Source organism: Electrophorus electricus, chromosome 1, assembly GCF_041902795.1.
Source record: "Electrophorus electricus isolate QZ-2024a chromosome 1, ASM4190279v1, whole genome shotgun sequence".
Classification (NCBI taxonomy): domain Eukaryota; kingdom Metazoa; phylum Chordata; class Actinopteri; order Gymnotiformes; family Gymnotidae; genus Electrophorus; species Electrophorus electricus.
Window position 1 is genome coordinate 2638079 of NC_137497.1, and position 21428 is coordinate 2659506.

The 21428-nt window shown below is 40.1% G+C and overlaps 1 protein-coding gene across 1 annotated transcript in view; it reads right to left on the minus strand.

The window, feature by feature from the left end:
- LOC118241310 (uncharacterized) overlaps positions 1–19949 on the minus strand; it is a 451150-nt gene extending 431201 nt beyond the window's left edge. The window contains exons 1-9 of the mRNA XM_081698357.1: positions 19371–19949; positions 15159–15258; positions 14938–15045; positions 8351–10309; positions 6166–6339; positions 5489–5662; positions 3598–3771; positions 2191–2364; positions 840–1013 (exon numbers count right to left, since the gene is read on the minus strand). Coding sequence (XP_081554483.1) covers positions 840–1013; positions 2191–2364; positions 3598–3771; positions 5489–5662; positions 6166–6339; positions 8351–10309; positions 14938–15045; positions 15159–15205 — 2984 coding nt within the window. The 5' untranslated portion in view covers positions 15206–15258; positions 19371–19949. The remainder of the gene's footprint in view (positions 1–839; positions 1014–2190; positions 2365–3597; positions 3772–5488; positions 5663–6165; positions 6340–8350; positions 10310–14937; positions 15046–15158; positions 15259–19370) is intronic.
- Between the last annotated feature and the right edge of the window lie 1479 nt (positions 19950–21428).

The window sequence follows — 21428 nt, forward strand, 5'->3', positions numbered from 1 at the left end:
TAGAATGCTCTGCAGCACCTGGTCTCACTCTACATGACTCAGAAAGAATGTTTCTGCTCTACACAGATGACCTGGTTCTACTGTTACCCACAGAGCAGGAGATACAACAGAACCTGGACCTGTTGGAGCAGTGCTGACAGACCTGGACCCTGGACCTACTGGATCAGTACTGACAGACCTGGACCCTGGACCTGCTGGATACGCACACACACTAGAAACCTGTAGATATTATGATTGAAAATTAGGTCAACAATTAGATCATCCAGCAGTCAGTGAACTGAGAGTTAAAACACGCAGGGCATCTGTGCAATCAAACGTCAAATTCACATTCAAAAAGCAAATCAAATTTGGCTCAAAATATTCCAGTCTATCATAGAACCAATTCTCCTGTGTGGTTGTGAAGTGTGGGGGCCACTCACAATGGAGCAAACACCCAGCTGTAGATCTAAATTTGGCCAATTTCCACTATTACTCAAAATTCAGAAAAGGATGATTAAATACTGGCTACACTTAAAAACAGAGACCTCCACTCACACCACTACAAAGCCCTGCAGTGCCAAGAGCTGAGCAGAGAAAAGAGTCCCCTCACACAGTTGGTCCCCTCACACAGCCGCTCACCTCACACAGCAGAGAAAAGAGTGCCCTCACACAGCTGCTCCCGTCACACAGCTGGTTGTGACACTGAGTTCATTAACACACACTAACAGTGTAACACATCAGCACCAGTCTGAACCACAATAACACTAATGTTCCTGCTCCACTGTGTGTGAGAGCAGGTTGTATTTGAGAACACACAGTTGAGTATCAGATCAGATCAAGGACAGGGGATTTCTACATACCTGAGTGTCTCCAGTCTGCAGTGGGGATCCTCCAGTCTAGCAGAGAGCAGCTTCACTCCTGACTCTCCTGGGTGGTTGTAGGTCAGATCCAGTTCTTTCAGGTGGGAGGGGTTTGACCTCAGAGCTGAAGCCAGAGAAGAACAGCTTTCCTCTGTGACCAAACAACCAGACAGTCTGCAGGGAGGGAGAAAGAGGAAAATGTGTTTGCACGTAGCAGACTTTACTGTAAAGAAAAGTTTGGAATTACAAACAATGAAACTAATTTTTTTTATCTGGAAGTTAACATTTTTTTAATATTCTTAATTTCTTCATGATAAAATATGTCTATTATCTTCTTGATGTAAATATTCCCAATGTTGTTGAAATTTGTAATAATTGTTGGTAGTCTTTGTTTCCATAGCAACAGAAGTGTGCAGATCTGCCAAGAATGTTTTGAACTTTATGGTTCATTTTCAACATCACTATTTGTTATATTTATATTATTTTAATTTATAATTAGAAAGGAGAACTGCAGTCAACTCTACCCTTAAACAATTAAGAAAATATTTTTTGATGCAATAAAATTTTTTCCAGTTTGCTCTTTGGTCCTCACTGCCCTGATTCTCCAGTCTTGTTTCTTATGAGTTAGTCACTGTTTTTAAACTGAATTTTCAGTCACTGGCTAACGTGGAATAACCCAGCAGGTTTTTGTAAAATGGTGAACCTCCTAAGCTTGTCCCAGTCTGTTTTAGCTCTGTTCAGAGTTATTTACACATTGGTACTGGTACTGTAATCTTCAGTTTCATCATGTATCTCACATACCCATTTGTAAAATGACAACTCACTACACTTTCCCCAAACGCTTAAGATCCATTAGTCTTTGTACAGCTCACTACACTGTCCCCAACCCTTAAGATCCATTAGTCTTTATGCAGATTTCTTTAGATGTTTATAAACGCTGTGTTGATCTGGGAATATATTTGTTGTTAACAATATAGAGGCTCTTACAGCACAAACTTAAATTGTGGACTTCATCCCATTTGTATGGTGCAATGAAAGATTGGTCTACCTTCCTTCTCCAATGTAGAATGATGTAAACATTAATGACTTGTGGCAGTTAGATAAAATTTATCCTTCTGAGGTATTATCACAAACTCTACTCTAGTATATGTCAGAAGTGAATAAAATAAATAAATAATACCTCTACCCTAAATAATTTCTGTTTAACTAAACTAGATTTTCTTGAACTAAGCCCTTTTTCTGAAATCTTATATAAGACTGGTAAATCTATATTTGGACTTTTAAAAATATGCATCACAGAAGATCACTGCATAAACTTTGCATTTCAACAATGAATTCACAGAAAGTTTACCTGAGAATCTCCAGTTTACAATGTGAACTCTTCAGTCCAGCAGAGAGCCACTTCACGCCTGAATCCTGCAGATCATTGTTACTCAGGTCGAGTTCTCTCAGTGGGTTATTTGTGAGTTGTAGAGCTGAGCCCAAAATTTTACATGTCTGTTCTCCAAGATTACACATTTCTAGTCTGCAATGGCAACAATTTTACATTCAGTGAGGTATCTTTTAATGCATTAAGACAAAAGTGCATTTAGATCATGAAGCCTGAAAAACTTGTTGTTAATGTGGCTTTTAAGAAGATGAAATGAGTGTAGTTTGCTGTGCTATTATTGGATTCCTGCTGTACATTGTGTTGATCTTAAAAACATTTTCATAATACTGGTTAGGGTTAGAGTCAATAATGTTTTTTACTAACATAATCAAAGGAGTAGGGGTTAGTGGTTAGTAACAATCAGAGAGGTAGGGGTTAGTGGTTAAGGGTTAGTAACAATCAGAGGGGTAGAGGTTAGGGGTTGTAACAATTCCCATAGGAACAGGTGAGAGGCAGAATACATGTGCAGGGGGTGGTTTATTAACACGGGAAATACAAACATGAAAGCAAAATAAGCCGAGGCACGGGGTTAACACTGAGGGTAAAATGACATACGAACGGACTAAATGGAAACACAATGGCAATGACAGTACCAGGAACATAATACAGATGTGACAGAAGGAATGTGACTTACCAAAATAACCAACCAACTAGAGGACAAAACACAGGGCTTAAATAACCAAGACAATCAGGCACAGAACAGACTCAGGTGAACATGGGAACAGGGAGAACCAAAACATGGACTGGAATTAAGGAACAGACGAGGGGCGGAGAAAACGAAACTAAGGAAAGGAACCAGGGAGTTCAGGAAAACAGGCGACAGGGAAACCATGACAACAGGGGCACCAGGAGGGTGGCCATTCCTGACAGGGGTTAGTAACAATCAGAGGGGTAGGGGTTAGGGGTTAGGGGTTAGTAACTTAATCAGAGGGCAGAAGAAAGGGGCTGCAGCATCGGCCCTGTTCTCGTGTCTCATTTCAATTCTAGTCTCTTTATTTATGGGAACTGCTATATCGCCTCCTTCCTGTAAAACCAGGTACAACTACTGAACCCTTTTCCTGATGGGTCTGTTTTTCCAGTATAATGTATAGTGTACAGTATAGTGTAATGTGAACTTATTTTACTATTTGATGTAAATTATCTCATTCACTATGGCATTTTGAGCCTCCTTTATTGAGATTGAGATAATACAGACATTCATCCAGGGCACAGCCAACTTCATTATCTCATCATGCTTCACTATCCCATCATACATCACTATCCCATCACACTTCACTATCCAATCTTTTCGTAATTTTCAATTCAGTAATGACTTAACAGAAAGTCCACCTGAGAATCTCCAGTTTACAGTGTGAACTCTTCAGTGCAGCAGAGAGCTGCTCCACTCCTGAATCCTGAAAGTCACATGTTGTGAGGTGCAGTTCTCTCAGGAAGGACTTGGCTGATGTCAGAACAGAGGAGAGACTTTTACTGCTGTCTGTTGTGAGATTACAGCCTGTAAGACTGCAAAGACACAGAAAATAAAGCCCAGTGTTAAAACAGCATGAAATCAAGGCACACAGAAATAGCAAACAACATTCTGTTAACAATAATTATTCACTTAATTGGTATTTTTACATGAATTAACATATCTGTAGACTAAACAATCAAGTGATAAAAATATTGAGTCAAAGAGGAAGATTTTTAGAAACAAATGATTATGAAGAAACTGTCAGAATCTGGTGAAAGTAAAATGTGTCAGAGCAGCTGTAGCACATTAATTCATGAAGGAAGGGAGGTGCTTCTCACTTGAACACAAGAAAATGATCCAAAAGCCCCGATCACCTAAATACATCACTTCATAAAGATATAACTGTTTTACTGTGAACACGTCACTTCATAAAGATATAACTGTTTTACTGTGAACACGTCACTTCATAAAGATATAACTGTTTTACTGTGTATACGTCACTTCACAAAGATATAACTGTTTTACTGTGAATACGTCACTTCACAAAGATATAACTGTTTTACTGTGTATACGTCACTTCATAAAGATATAACTGTTTTACTGTGAATACGTCACTTCATAAAGATATAACTGTTTTACTGTGAATACGTCACTTCATAAGGATATAACTGTTTTACTGTGAATACATCATTTCATATTCAGTTGTCAAATAAAAGTTGCTCCTTTTCAATATTCTTGTAAATTAACCTGATGCAGAGATATTTTGGACATATTTACTGACACAGAAGCATTTATTCTGGACAAGGGATCTTCTGCAGGAGACAGACACATATCAGACAGTATCAATGCATTAGACAATGTAATTGTATCGGAGCGTATCATTGTATCAGTGTAATTGTACAAGACTGTCATTGTATCAGTGTAATTGCATCAGACAGTGTCATTGTATCAGTGTAATTGCATCAGACAGTATCATTGTATTAGTGTAATTGCATCAGACAGTGTAATTGTATCAGACAGTATCATTGTATCAGTGTAATTGTATCAGACAGCACCATTCAAACACCTGCACTGCACTCAGTGTACAGTTTATTAATAACAGCCAGACTGTTTTACATTTGTATAACTGCACCTATAAAGATAACTGCCATGTAACTGATAATTGTAACTTTGTTACAACACTTTAATTTGTATTATTTAACATAATGAAGTATTTCTCTAGATCAGTGCCTTAGATATCTCAGTCTACTCATGAGAGAACAGTGTGTTGTGTTAATGTATTGTTAACTATAACAAACTACATGCAATAATACCCATGTACAAGAAAACTAATATAAGCCTTTAGCCATACTGTATTTTTCTCCCAATGAGTCTCCTAAGCTTTACTAATGAATGTGGTTTTGTCTTCTCTGATGATTATTATTTGGCAAACTACACTCTGAACTGGGAGGTGTTGATAAAGTTCATGGAGTCCACACATTTGACTCTGAACTGGTAGGTGTTGATGAAGCTCATGGAGTCCACACATTTGACTCTGAACTGGTAGGTGTTGATGAAGCTCATGGAGTCCACACATTTGACTCTGAACTGGTAGGTGTTGATAGAACTCATGGAGTCCACACATTTGACTGTGAACTGGTAGGTGTTGACACATTATCATGCCCTTGTCACCTTGGGAAAATCTCCTTTACCATATTAAGATCCATTACGTTATGAGATCAAATGAAGTTAAACAAATGTCCTGAGTATCTCCAGTTTACAGTGTCTCACCTGAGCATCTCCAGTTTACAGTGTGAACTCTTCAGTGCAGCAGAGAGCTGCTCCACTCCTGAATCCTGAAAGTCACAATTTCTGAGGTGCAGTTCTCTCAGGAAGGACTTGGCTGATGTCAGAACAGAGGACAGACATTTACTGCTGTCTGTTGTGAGGTTACAGTCTGTAAGACTGCAAAGACACAGAAAATAAAGCCCAGTGTTAAAACAGCATGAAATCAAGGCACACAGAAATAACAAACAACATTCTGTTAACAATAATTATTCATTAATTGCTATTTTTAAACATGAATTTACATATCTGTAGACTAAACAATCAAGTCATAAAAATAGAGTCAAAGAGGAAGATTTTTAGAAAAAAATTATTTCCAGTGTGCTCACCTGAGCGTCTCCAGGCTACAGTGTCTCACCTGAGCGTCCCCAGGCTACAGTGTCTCACCTGAGCCTCCCCAGGCTACAGTGTGCTCACCTGAGCGTCTCCAGTTTACAGTGTGCTCACCTGAGCGTCTCCAGTTTACAGTGTGCTCACCTGAGCGTCTCCAGTTTACAGTGTGCTCACCTGAGCGTCTCCAGTTTACAGTGTGCTCACCTGAGCGTCTCCAGTTTACAGTGTGCTCACCTGAGTATCCCCAGTCTAGTGTCTCACCTGAGTATCCCCAGTCTACAGTGTCTCACCTGAGTATCTCCAGTTTACAATGTGAACTCTTCAGCCCATCAAAAAGCAGCTTCACTCCTTCATCTTCCAGGGTGCTGATACTGATACACAGTTCTCTCAGGGGGGAATTTGATGATGCCAAAGTGGAACATACAGTTTTACACGAATCTGTCTCCAGCCTACAGTTACCTAGTCTGCAAATACAGAGGAAACAAAGCACATTTAAAACAGAGTGAGACATCAAACTGCACAGAACTGGTTTGAACAGCTTGAGAAAGAAAACAAGAAAACAAGCAAGTCAGTCTAACCAAACTAGTGGCAGATACTGAATAAAAAGACTTGCAGTTAATGAACATTTTCAACATTAATATCTAATACCTGTTATTACCTGCTATTCACTTTATGGTATATAAATACAATCAGTATAAGACAGCTACATAGAACTAGAACTAGACAGAACTAATCAATGTCTGAAAGAGTCTGGAGCAGGTGTGTTAAAGAGACTCAGGATTTACATTAATTAGAGCTGTAATATTAATTAATGAATCAACAAACCTTGGATAAGTCATTAAATTATTACTACACAACACAAGATTAGAACAGTGATGTAACTGCTTACAAGGAATTAAAAATGAAGTAACAGCTAAAATTATGAGATAACCAAGATATAGGGACAGAATTTAGTGATCAGATAACATTCAGATTTCACTCTACCACATGAAATGCAAGTCATAAACAGCCAAGACACACTGATCACTGAAACCACAGTCAGAAGTAGTCAGAGACGGATGTTGATCGCATTTGATACAAGTGAAAATCTCTGTATCTGCGTACAACTACTCAAGTGGAAACCCATCTGCTGGCTGACTGCAGAAATTACATCTGCTGCCAGTCAAAGCTTCTCCTGCACTGAGGCAGACGGGACTGAATCACTTAACTGACAATTCACCAAGTTGTAAATTATCTAGCCTAGCTTATGGTGAACATTAATCACAACATCCTGTTTCAGTTAGTGGTAACATCAGCAGCTAGTTAGGTAATTCTCATAAGTCCATTTATGTGGTTTAGTAGTATTAACACAAAAGTCAGCTGCTTAATTGTTTTTTTAGATATACATGCTTTTTCATGAACTTTTCTTGCTTAGTAAACACTTCTGCCCATCACAGGGCTGATCCTCTCAGGGGTCTGATCTGTCTGTAGGGCTACAGCTGGACGCCTCGTTGCCAGTTGTAGACAGTTTCTGCCCATATCTGAGATTGTATAATACACTGGTAATAGTCTGCAAGGAATCTTGTTTACCATGTAGGTTTCAGGAAGCAAAACAGAAAGGATGTGTAGATTGGTGTGCTTTTAAAATATTAAAATAAGATCGAAGCACATCTGGTCACTCTGAGGACACATTTTAGTGAAAAGTGTAAACAGAATCCAGCCAAAGTGAATTCTGGTACAATCTGGAAATGAAACACCTTAATTTAAGGTGTAAACAGGCTATTTGCTTGCACAGCTGATGAAGGACCTCTGACCTAAATCTGGTTTCTCTGGAAACCTTGTGATCTCCCTTTCCATGTCTACGACTTCTATATCTTTAACTACAATACACTGTGTCATCCACATACGTACACAGGGTAAGGCAGGTATTGTAGAAAGAGCCGAGAGAGAACATCCTGTGTTTAACTTTTGTAGCTGTAGATTACAGTGGGTGTAATTAGCTTCATTAAAGACTCCACTTAATAGTATAGTAAAGTGCCTAAAGTTTGGTGTGATAAACTGAAGTCAGTAGCCGTCAGTAATCCTAGCAAAGTGAACCTAACTGAATCATAACCCTGACTGTACATTCATAATCACATACCTCCCACTAACACTCATTAAGCCTAGTTTTAATTCACAGTCACATACCCCCATTAACACTCATTAAGACTAGTTTTAATTCTGAGTCAGATACCCCCATTAACACTCATTAGGAACTGGTATTTTCATATTGAAATATATTAAATGTTTTTGCTGGTTGTACACCACCTAGTGGTGTGTTGTGGTGTGTGTGAGTTGAGGGAATACTGGACAATATGGAGGGACCCCAAATAAATGATCCAGTGTATCAACTCTAAAGCTGTGTGGCATCTTCCTTGTGAGGGTGAATGAAACATTTAGCCATCAGTACTCAATTTCTAATATACATTATTGAATAAATAATAGTTAAACACTCACAGAGCCTTCCTGCAGTTTGCAGCAGCTGGGATCAGCCTCCTGTAACCCTCCTGTGATGTGTTGTATTTCTCCAAGTCCAACTCCTCCAGCACCTCCTCTGCGGTCAGAAGCATGTAAGCCAGTATTGAACACTGTCCAGGAGAGAGCTTCTGTGCTGAGTGTTTCTCTGATTGTATATACTCCTGAATCTCTCTGAGGAGAGACTGGTCCTTCATTTCAGACAGACAGAGGAACAGGCTGATGGATCTCTCAGTGGGGAGGTCCTCTGTTTGTATTTTGCCTTTGATGTGCTGGACTGTGCCCAAGATGCTCTCTGGGCTGCTGTGTGTGTGTGTCAGTAGGCCTTGTAGGAGACTCTGATTGGACTCCAGCGAGATGCCCAGCAAGAAACGGAGGAAAAGGTCCAGGTGTCCATTCTGACTCTCTAAGGCTTTACACACTGCTGCCTTCAGCAGGTCACTGAGAGGAACATTCTTAGACCAAAACCAGGGCTGTAAATTAAAAGCCTGCAGCGCCCTCCTTTTATTGTTGATAAAACAGTGAAACACATAGAGAGCAGCCAGGAACTCCTGAAAGCTCAGATGTACCAAGCAGTAGATCTTCCTCTGGTACAGCACAGATTCCTCCCTAAAGATCTCAGTGCAGATCCCAGAGTACACGGAGGCCTCAGTGACACTAATGCCACACTCTCTCAGGTCTTCTTCATAGAACATCACGTTTCCCTTCATCAGCTGTTTGAAAGCCAGTTCAGCCAGTTTCAGAATCATGGACCTGTTGGATTCCAGATGTTTCTTTTGATCTCTTTCCTTTTCCCCCTCATACTTCTCATTCTTCCTGTTGATCTGAGTGTGCAGGAACTGTATGTACATCTCAGTCAGAGTTTTAGGGATTTCTGTATTAGTTTGTTTTAGTATTTTCTGAAGCACAGTGGCTGAGATCCAACAGAAGACTGGTATGTGACACATGATGTGGAGGCTCTTTGCTGTCTTTATGTGTGAGATGATTTTCTCAGCTTGGTCTTGGTCACTGATTCTCTTCCTGAAGTACTCCTCCTTCTGTAGGTCCGTGAATCCCTGAATTTCTGTCACACGGTTGATGTACTGAGAAGGGAGTTGATTGGCTGCTGCTGGTCGGGAGGTTATCCAGATGAGAACAGAGGGAAGCAGCTCTCCTTTGATGAGGTTTGACATCAGCGCACCTACTGATGATGTCATGCTTATGTCAGAGACGTTATTACACTGGGAAACATTCAGTTCAAATCTGCTTTCATCCAGGCCATCAAAGATGAACACAACTTTGTACATATCATATATCTTTGGGTCCAGGTCTTTGATCTCAGGGTGGAAGTCACACAGGAGTCTATGCAGACTGTACTGATTATCTTTAACCAGGTTCAACTCCCGGAATGGAAGCACAAACATGAAATCTACATCCTGATTGGCTTTTCCCTCTGCCCAGTCCACAACGAACTTCTGCACTGAGACAGTTTTCCCAATGCCTGCAATGCCTTTAGTCAGAACAGTTCTGAGCTTTGGCACTTCCGGGTCTTTATCTTCTTTTGGTTCTGTGTGTCTGACACCTTCAGCCATCACAGCTCTGATCTTCTCTTCCTTCATGTCTCCTTCAGGACCTTGTACAGGTTTAAAGATGTCTGAGCAGTAGATTGGTGTGTCTTGTACCAGCTGTTTCCTGGGTGTTTTCTCCATCTGTAAAACCTCATGTTCTTCATTTACTCCTTCACTCTCTCCCTCTAAGATGTAGAGTTGTGTGTAAACCCTGTTCAGGAGGGTTTTATTCTCTTGTGATTTGGTTCCCTCAAATAAACTCTCATACTTGTTCTTCATGCTGGTTTTGTGTGTGTGTAAGACTCTGTGTAGGACATTATCCACTGGTGTGCGAGAGTCCTGCTGTATGGACTCTTCCTTGTCTTTGTGTGGATGTAGAACAGGATGAGTTCTTCTGTAGACACATACAGTCATAATGGCAGTAATGAAACTACTGTATAATAAAGTACTAATGAAAACATTAACAGACTTGTGTGCTGAAATAAATGAACTTGGATAGTGATGGAGAACTGGGCATTAGTGAGGAACAGACTGATACACAGTAGAGTGGGAGATACACCGTGAGATTTACACTGTACAGTAACACTCAGGAGTCAGAGGTGGGCGGGGCTAGAGGTTAGTAGGATGTAACTGACATTATAAGGACATTCCTAATGACAGGAAAAATGGGTCATAATACACACGGGGTCATATGACAAAAACAAACACTGTTAGAACAAGCAAAACAAGAAGAAAGTCAGAAATGATGGAACAATGTTAAAGACTATAGAAAACATTAGCAAGAGTCTGAAATGTAGCTAGCTAGCTAGATAGATGGATAGATAGGAGAGTAACAATACTATACATATGCAAACATGCAAATTAATGATACTATACACACAATCAGTAATGAAACTCTATATATACAGACATGTAATGAGACCACACACACACACACACACACATCAGAGATGAGTCACTATACACATACATACATGACGTCAATGAGGAGACTATATATACACACACATACAGATAAGAGTACAGTTTACTAATTACCTCAAAAACTCTTTAGAGGGACATATTTAAGGGCAAAAGTGAGCATGTCACTAGAAACCCCAAAACTGCTGCTTAACAGCATTCACTAAAAATCAAAAATGATTATAGACAGAACCTAGTAGCACTACATCTACAGCACTGCCCCACCTGGGGATAGTCAGACTCTAGTAGCACTACATCTACAGCACTGTCTCACCTGGGGTCAGTCAGAGTCTAGTAGCACTACATCTACTGCACTGTCTCACCTGGAGTAATAAGTAATAAGTAACTGGATCTTTACTGTTATTAAATGTCAACAGCTAATGCTGATGATTAAATTTAATGTTACATAAAAATTTCAACCATTTTATGAGACTGGTTAAATAATTTAACTAGAACTTACACTGTCGTATGAGATTAATGCTATTTGGCAGGTTTGCAGGAACAATCAAACTGGTGAAATACCAAACCTCTTGATATCTTAACAGATGCACTGCTGGTTTCTGAGGGTAGTTCAGGATAACAGTGCATGTTATCTTCCCTGCATGCGATTTTAACTCATTTTACACACATACAAGGAACATTAAAACACATCCAGGCACCCTGGTTGGTTGTATACAGTGTTAGACTTTTCACACTGCTTCAAGCTCTTCCAGGAAAAATTAGAATATATAATTTTATATTTATGGACTGATCAAGTAATGTGTACGTCACGGGACGTTCCCCCCCACGAGTCACGTGGTACGGCCTGCTCCGTGCAGGGGTGTTCACCGTCAATGGTAACCAAGCAATTTTTGATTGCACGCACCTACACGGGTTACCGTCATGTGTCTATTTAAACCTCTGCTAGTGTTTGCATTGTGTTGGTCATTATTTGCTGAAGTCTGTTTAAACGTGTGTATGTCCATTGTTCAATGTTGTGTAACCCGTGTCTAATTAAATGTACTGTTATGTCTGTCCCTAATGTTGTGTGAGTGCCACCATTGTTGTTCGTGTTTTATGTTAATAAATGTTTCACTCTGTCGAGGGAGTCTGTGCGTCCTGCTCCACGCCCATCAGCATTCGGGCCAGCAGCAACGTTACAGTATGATTTAGTATTAGAATTTGATCAGAAAATACATCCATTTTTATCCTCTCTTAGGAAAGTAGTCCAGGGACAGACAGCCTAGAGAAGCCAGTCTGCGTTATGTTATTGTAACGATCTGAATGTCGCAGGACACACAGACTCCGTCGACGTAGACAGACATTTATTGATAAAGACGGAAGACTACGGCACTCACATTTAACGTCATCGAACACGAACATAGTGAAAACAGACATGAACACGTTTAACATTAACGCGGTGAACAAGTACTTCAACAACATGACCATAAACAAAGACAAACCATGAACAATGACTGATAATCCTGCACACACCAGTCTGGGTTTAAATACACAGACATAACGAGACTAAACCAGGTGCAGGTGTTTGCAGGCGTGGTTACAAACACGATAAACAAACAAGACCCTCCCACTGCACACGGCGGGCCAAACCACGTGACCTGTGGGAGGAGCGCATTCCCTGATAGCTATCCATTCACAAGCACATTTCCAAAGAAACACGTTCTGTTCTCAGCCAGACAAAATAGAGACACATGAATCTGCAGAAACCTCTCCACTGGCACCCACTGAGATAGATGAAGATTCCTCAAGGTGAGGAGACATGTAACTCTGGGTGGTATAAGATGACATTTAGTGGTGATATAGAGGTATTAACAGTATTAGACATGTAACTCTGAGTGGTATAAGATGACATTTAGTGGTGATATAGAGGTATTAACAGTATTAGACATGTAACTCTGGGTGGGTATAAGATGACATTTAGTGGTGATATAGAGGTATTAACAGTATTAGACATGTAACTCTGGGTAGGTATAAGATGACATTTAGTGGTGATATAGAGGTATTAACAGTATTAGACATGTAACTCTGGGTAGGTATAAGATGACATTTAGTGGTGATATAGAGGTATTAACAGAATTAGACATGTAACTCTGGGTAGGTATAAGATGACATTTAGTGGTGATATAGAGGTATTAACAGTAGGTGTTTACAAGACTAAAGCAATGCTATTCCTTCAGTTGCCTTACAGTCAGTGTCTCTCTTATTGAGATGATGTTTATTGTCTTATAGTCAGTGAGCAGACAGAGAGAGACTACCTGTACTACACACCAGACACTAAAAGATCAGACAGAGAGAGACTACCTGTACTACACACCACACACACACCAGACACTAAGAGATCAGACAGAGAGAGACTACCTGTACTACACACCACACACACACCAGACACTAAGAGATCAGACAGAGAGAGACTACCTGTACGACTCACTTCACTCATCACTCTCATCTCTAGATGATGTATCTTTGTAAACCAGTTTTCCATCTGTACATTTATAGGTACTTTACTAACAGAACTGTTGTAAAGTTTATGCAGGTCTCCATGCCAATAAAATCTCATGAGGCTCCTCTGGTGTGTACAGTAGAGTGCAGGTTACACAACCCCAGCTGAGTGTTTAGTAACACCTCACCCTCCTCTGCTGTTATGAACCCCAGTAACCACACTTAGCCCTGCACTGCCATGCGTACTTGCACACACCCCTGATCTGATTCACCAGAGTTCTAGCACACACCTGATCCCCATTCTCCTCATTACTGCCCCTTTATCAGCATCCCTCCCCTGTGTTCACGTCATGAACAATTCCTACTCGGTGCGTGCCGAGTGTTCTAGAATCTTGTTTGTCTTCCTGGTTTCCCGACTTCTGCCCGTTTTTCACACCTCGGTCTCCCTCCTGGCACCTGGACACCCCCCAGACTCTGCCCCGTGTTATTGACCTCGGAACAACCTGACCGCGAACACCTGTCTGACCCCCACGGATCGGTTTGATTTCACTATTAAAACCACTTGCAATTGGATCCTCTTCCTTGTGTGTGTGTTCAAAAGTTACAGGTGTGTACTGTAGAGTACAGATTATACAACCCCAGCTGAGTGTTTAATAACACCTCACCCTCCTCTGGTGAGTACTGTAGAGTGCAGATTATACAACCCCAGCTGAGTGTTTAATAACACCTCACCCTCCTCTGGTGAGTACTGTAGAGTACAAATTATACAACCCCAGCTGAGTGTTTAATAACTCTTAGGAATGTTAGACACTGGAGCCTTTCTGTCTTCAGGCACCTAATGCAAGGTCTCTGCCCATCAGCCATGACATGGCAGCTTGACCGTGAGCTGGTCACCCGAGGTCATCCGCTCCCTCTTCTTGTCTCCTTTACCGCTCCCTCTCTCTCTCTCTCTCTCTCTCTCTCTCTCTAAGCACAGGAGTAGCTCATGGCTAGCACGGGAACAGCTCGTGGCTCGTTCATGCATAGAACATCTTTACTAACCTTGTCTCTTTCCTTTCTACGTAGGCCCTTAGATCATGCCTCGCTTTTCCCCCCCCCCGTCATCCTGCAAATTTAGATAGTAGATACAGGACACATATATACTCTGTGCTTTCCTCAATAAAGTGGAACTCTCTTGATTCACTACCTTGGTGTCAGTGTCTCGACTTCCCCGGATTGATCCGGCTACAGAGGACAGAGGGCTGGGGGGAACTTGGAGGAGATCGAACCTGAAGGACTGGTCACTTTGAACCAGGTTCTAAAAATAAAACCTCACTGTGATCTGTTTCCCTATTAGTTATTAAGGTATTTAAAAAGTACACATATCACTTAATGAGAACTCATTCTCAGAGAGCTTAACTCTTATTTCCCCCACTATGTCATACATGTTGTCATTAAAAGGAGGAGCTGTATAACTGGAATTGTTGACTGTCATCATCACTCAGTGATCATCAGTAACACACCTTACAAATGAGCTTAGAATTGTAAACATGGAGTGGACCTTACATTACTGACAGAACAGCACCCTCCACCCTTCCACACCTACAATAATGAAAGAATCTGAGTGTGTGATGTGTCACTCACTTTGGGTCAGACGGCACAGGTCCACTGTTGAAGCTAGGAAGACGACCCATGGACACATCACTCTTCAGAGACACACAGCTGGGTGCTGGAGACTCTGCTCTCTTTACCCTGATGAAGATGAGGAAACTTTTGAGTAATTACATCCTTCACTACATCCCATTTATCCTGAATATTCCCTCTTCCTGTTTTCTCAGATTAAGTGCTGATGGAAAGCTCCTCACTTTGGATCAGAGGTTCCTCCTCTACTGCTGGAGTTATAATTCCCCATTATGGAGAATCACACATACACCACTGGACACTGGAGATGCTGCTCTCTGCTTCCTGTTCATACACACAGAGTGAATCACACTGAATAAATTCCTGACAAAATTGACAACATATTAAAAATGAAGTACACACTAATATTAACAAGGTAGGTGGACAACTGAAATAGTGATGACAGCAGAACACTGAACACACTACTGGATTCAGTTACATATTCCACTAAATACCTAAATAATGTTATACTGAATATATTTAAAATTCCCTTTAAACACACAAAAAGCTGTGCACCATCACTTGTATGTTTTTCTATTTTAAAGAAATTAAATAGCAAATCCCCATAATAAGTAATCAACTTTCCCAAGAATGCTTCCCACAGGAGATGTAATGTTTCCACACAGTGGGAACTGAAGTCTGGATGCTTTCAAATGTATTAATGCATTAATATTATACAGTTCCCATTTGGTGAGCGATTTTGTAAAGGTTTTCAGTGCTGGTTCTTAATTCCCAAAGCCCTGTGGAGACCTTCACTGTGTCTATGATATTTGTTCTCACGGACTGCTCCGCCCCCGTAAGTCACGTGGTGCAGGGGGCCACGCCCCCGTGATGACGCGCACCTCCCCGGGTTCAGCGTTGAATTTGTCCGTCTCTTTAACCCGCCAGTGCGCATCTCAGTGTTGGTCATTGTTAGCGGCATGTTCGTATCCATGTTTGTGCAGCCAGTGTTGTGGTTAAGAGTGTTTTTGTTCCCTGTTAATGTAACGTGTGAGTGCCGCCCTTGTCTTAAATGTTTAATGTCAGTAAATGTTTCACAAAGTGGAGGGAGTCTGTGCGTCTCACTCGTCACAAAAGTTACACACAGTACTACATGTAGTGAAATATTGTAGGACTGTCTGTTGCCATGTGAAACAGACTACATAAAATAGATAAAAAGTGGAAGAATAAGAACATATAAAAATATAGACACATAAAAAAGTTGTATGAAACATACATGTGGATGAGAACATAAAGCTCTCATATATGCGTCAAAGTTCCCTCAGGCCCTGGAGTGATACTCTGAGCACTCAGATACCGTAACAGACCGTATATATGTGCACATTATGTTGGAGTGTTATTCTGACGCGTAATGGCCCCAAATATGTGCACACTGGCCGTCAACTGCCAAAGCACCAAATAACACCAATTAGCAACCAGCACAACCAGTATGTAACACACCCAATGACAAAGAAATTCAAGTGTAATTTCATCATATTTACACTGAGTTCTCAACTTAAATTTACTTGATTCAAAGCTTTTCACTGCATACGGCACATTAATCTATAGAGAAGACATGTATTTATACTAGTGATACATATGGTGTGTTAATCTGTGCATGACGGGAAGAGGACCAACCGCATAATTTCTGACACACACACTCTCACACCAGAGACAACGAGTCAAATATAAAACCAGGCTCAGTGGTTAAGGAACTTGACTTATATTTGGAAAGTTGCTGGTTCAAGCCCCACCGTTGCCACTGTTGGGTCCTGAGCAAGACAGAACACTACACAGGGTACACGTTAGCGAGATGACGGACAGAATCCATCAACGCTAGTCTGTGAAATATATCACTATGACATTTCATCATGCAAATTATCTGGAACATAAAGTGGTGCAGTTGCATTGAAGTAAGACACTATAGTGATGATTGATAGTTTCAGTTGTGTTATGCTGTGACTTTATTAATACACAGCTCTATAGCTATGTCCATGTTACCATTTTGTCAATCAAAAACTACAGAGTAATGCTTATTTCTTCAGCACAAGATTTGTTTATTCTGTTACTTGTTGCATTAACATTCTGTCACTGTTACATTTGGGTACAGCTGAAATAGTGATACTGAACCTGACAACATGTACATTGATTAAGGGCATATAACAGACATCAGTTGTTCACTACATTTACAGTACTCTATAAGTGGCGGTATCCTTGTCCTTAATCAGTGTACATCAGTAGTTCACTACATTTACAGTACACTATAGATGGTGGTATCTTTGTCCTTAATCAGTGTACATCAGTAGTTCTCTACATTTACAGTACACTATAGGTGGTGGTGGTATCTTTGTCCTTAATCAGTGTACATCAGTAGTTCACTACATTTACAGTACACTATAGGTGGTGGTGGGAAAAGTGAGGCTTTGCGAAACACTGAGATGTTTGAAGCAGTTGTGTTGAAAATAGTTTCAACGTCTCAAAAGTGTAGTAAAGACTACTGTAGGGGACTGGGATGACTGGCACTAGTTGGCTTTATAACTGTGTTCAACCTGGTGTGTTGGCCAGAACACTTAAAGCCATACTGAGTTCAAAGGTGTAATAACAGGTATGGGTTTTGATGTTACAGAACTGAAGTAGGGAATAGGGTAATAATGCTAAGAGATCAAGCACAAATACAGATATTACTTTAAATGTCAATGCTGCTTGTAAATGACAACCTGCACAATACACAGAAAAGCCTTTTACAGTCGACCGTAATGTCTATAGTGAGATCAATATACAGTAACTGGTGCTTGGGTCCCATCTAGCGGCAAATCTCTAGAACTGACTCAGTGACTTGATAAACCAAGAAATGCACTGACACAACTAACATTTAAACTACTGATTAAACCTCCCAAACTCAAGGACTGATACACAAAGGAAGTACATCTCCCAGCTGATATGAAACAAAGTATTACCAGAGGAGAAATGTGGTAAATGCTAAAACATGAAACTAAACCTATACAGAGAGCTCATGGAGTAGTTTGTCTACTCGTTAGTAACTGTAAACATCAACTAAAATTGTTTTTTCATCACAAAAAAACCCAATATGAACTCACAGTAACACAAGCAGAGTTTTGCTGTGTGGGTAATACTAAACACCATCTGCTTCCTGCAAGAAATGATGCCTGAATGCATGCAACAATATAACTGATATCTTTAGCCAATAACACAGAGTTTGACTAGATAATTGAATTATAAAGGAAAAACATTTAATATTCATTTAATATGAATTCACATTATAAATCTTCCATCATTTCTGGGCCTTTTCAACAGAAACAATCTGACACTCATCTCCATGGTGACAGCTACTGGCCACTTTAATCAAATCTTGATAGTGCTATTCTGTGAAACAACAGTCCCAACTAATTAGCCTAGATATTATTCTGGTGGGATATGCCAGGTTACCAATACATATGATCAATTAATATTTCAGAGAAATCACCAAACAACAGTTTTCAAATAGTTTTTCAGTAAATGTTTGTTTTCTGTTATGTTCTGTAAGGCATTTCAAATTATTGGTATTTCAGTTTCATGTTTAATATGTGAAAGATAATCTATTAACAAAAGGCCAGTATGTTTACTGGGATAAATAACCTCATGGGCTTTGTGGGTTTACATGTGCTCTGTAGGGTTGTGTGTGGGTTCACATGTACTCTGTAGGGTTGTGTGTGGGTTCACATGTACTCTGTAGGGTTGTGTGTGGGTTCACATGTACTCTGTAGGGTTGTGTGTTTGTTTGTTTCAGACACTGTCAGTCAAAGCCAGGAGCAGCAGGTACTGTATAACACCTGTAGAAACACAAGCTTAGGTCACCTGTGGTCACGTGACATGGCCGTTTTGAGCCACACTTCGGATCAGCGTTTCAAAAACGCTGCGCTTCAGAAACTCGAAACAAGCGTAGAAACGTTAGTGTCGACCGTCCCATCCTAACTACAGGTAACACTACAGCTAATGAACTATACAGGGAATCTGAACTGTTCACTGAGAATGTGGACAACACTACAAAATGACTGAAACTGAACAGAAACTAACTGTAAAAAACACACATCACAACAGCAACGTTACGGCTTTACTTTAGTCCAGAGGAGTTTTAACTGGGACCATTTGGAAAGATCAATGACTAACTACGACTTAAAATCCTGATTTACAATAACTGAGCACGTATATCTGACCCCGTTAAGTTATTATTTTAAATATAACTGTGTGATCATGCTGGGTGTCCGCCATTTTAGTTGCGTAAGTTCACCAGGACTTTAATCTTTACATTTCATTCGACTATTGGGTGAACCTACGATTTAAACACACAACGATGTACTTACAAAACACGTTGCTTAAACTGCACCGACATCGCATTTTAACAAACAGAATGAACTTACCGTGAAATATTTTAAACGCGCGTATCTCCAATCCGCCAAACTTTCAATAATGACAACAGGTGAGACTACAGGAACACCAGCGGGTAAGTAGAGGGTGGAGCACTTGTCAATCATTTTCAACTAAAACCAATTACACAACCGATTTCTGATCAGTCATGTTATTTAGCAGCCAACATTTTGCTTTCCATCAATTTTAGTACAGCCACGTAAGAGAGTAAATCTCCACTATGTCGGTACGTTGAAACACTTCGGAACTTCACATACCGCTTTGTTTGTAGATCTAACTTAAAGATGATTGTAATTTAGACAGATAATCAGCCTCACAATAAGCATGTAAGTGTGTGGACGTCCATGGCATGTTGTGCATATGACAAATATTAAATCTTCTTAATGGCTGAATGTTGGGAGTGTGTGTGTGTGTGTGTGTGTGTGTGTGTGTGTGTGTGTGTGTGTGTGTGTGTGTGTGAGTATTTATTTAAGTATTGTGAAAAAGAATTTATTTGGTTACATGTATTTTATTTTGTACATCAGAAAACTACAAGATGTACTTTAATAATAATAATAACAACAACACTGCATTATTAACAAAAATATACTATGAATATACTTTAAATTCATGAAACATCACAACTAATAATTTGATTTTTTTTACTGTTGGTGTGTAATTTTTCAGAGAAGCAAACTGCTTATTTAAATTACTTTACACACAATCACATTAGATATAATCACATTAGATAACTCCATATAACATTAATACATAATACTCTACATTAAGACAAATATATGAGTTCTAAATAAGCAGATTATTTGTATATTAAACACAGAACACAGAATTCATAGAACAGAACACACAGAACACACAGAACACATAGAACACAGAACACATAGAACACAGTCTAGTAGTAGAATAGCAGTAAATGTGTATTAGCATTGATTTAAATGCCCTGCAGAGGAGATAAAGATACAAGACAACAGTAAGAATAAATAACAGCTGGATCACTGCAGAGCTCTTCCATTAGAAGAAGGAACCAAACAAGTTCCTCATTATATGAAAACTGTATTAAAATATTAAGTGAGCAATCTCCTAGTGAGCTATCTAGGGGTCCTTTATAGCAGACCACAACCAGATTCCATTGAGATGACTCCCAGCCTCACTAAAGGCTGTAATTAATGACTACTTGGATGTCATAAATCTGCATATGACATAATTATTAATTATTCAAGATGACATACCAATAGAATAGAGAAGAGGAAAAAAACTTGTATAACAAACCAACTCTTATCTTATTTCTTTCTTAAAGCTAAAATTTCCCACACAAAAAAAATCCCACATAATCATACTGTCACGGCTGGTTGGCCAGCAAGCAGGAGCGACATGCCCACTCCTGCTAGGGATCAAGCCTCTTACCTGCCTCGCTGACAGTCTCTGGAAAACTGATTAAGTTCACCTCATTGTGCTGTTGAATTTGTGCTGTTGAATGTGTTGAGTGTGTGCTGTGTAACAGAGAGTTCTTCATCCGTCTTCTCCTCTTCTCCAGTTCTTCATTCTGCATCATCTCTCAGCTCACTAAAGGTGAATGGTCATGATGATCTACTCTCCCCTGTGCTGATGAATGTGTTGAGTGTGTACTGTTGAATGTGTTGAGTGTGTTGAATGTGTACTGTTGAATGTGCTGAGTGTGTGCTGTTGTGTTGAGTGTGTTGAATGTGTGCTGTTGAGTGTGTACTGTTGAATGTGTTGAGTGTGTTGAATGTGTACTGTTGAATGTGCTGAGTGTGTGCTGTTGTGTTGAGTGTGTTGAATGTGTGCTGTTGAGTGTGTTGAGTGTATGCTGTTGAATGTGTTGAGTGGGTTGAGTGTGTGCTGTGTAACACAGAATTCTGCATCCTCCGTCTTCTCCTCTTCTCCAGTTCTTCATTCTGCATCATCTCTCAGCTCACTAAAGGTGAATCGTCATGATGATCTACTCTCCCCTGCACTCAGACGTGTTCTGGTCTGGTCACATGGACTGAGTTCCATAAACAACTTGACATTCTGGCTCAGTGTGACCAGACATC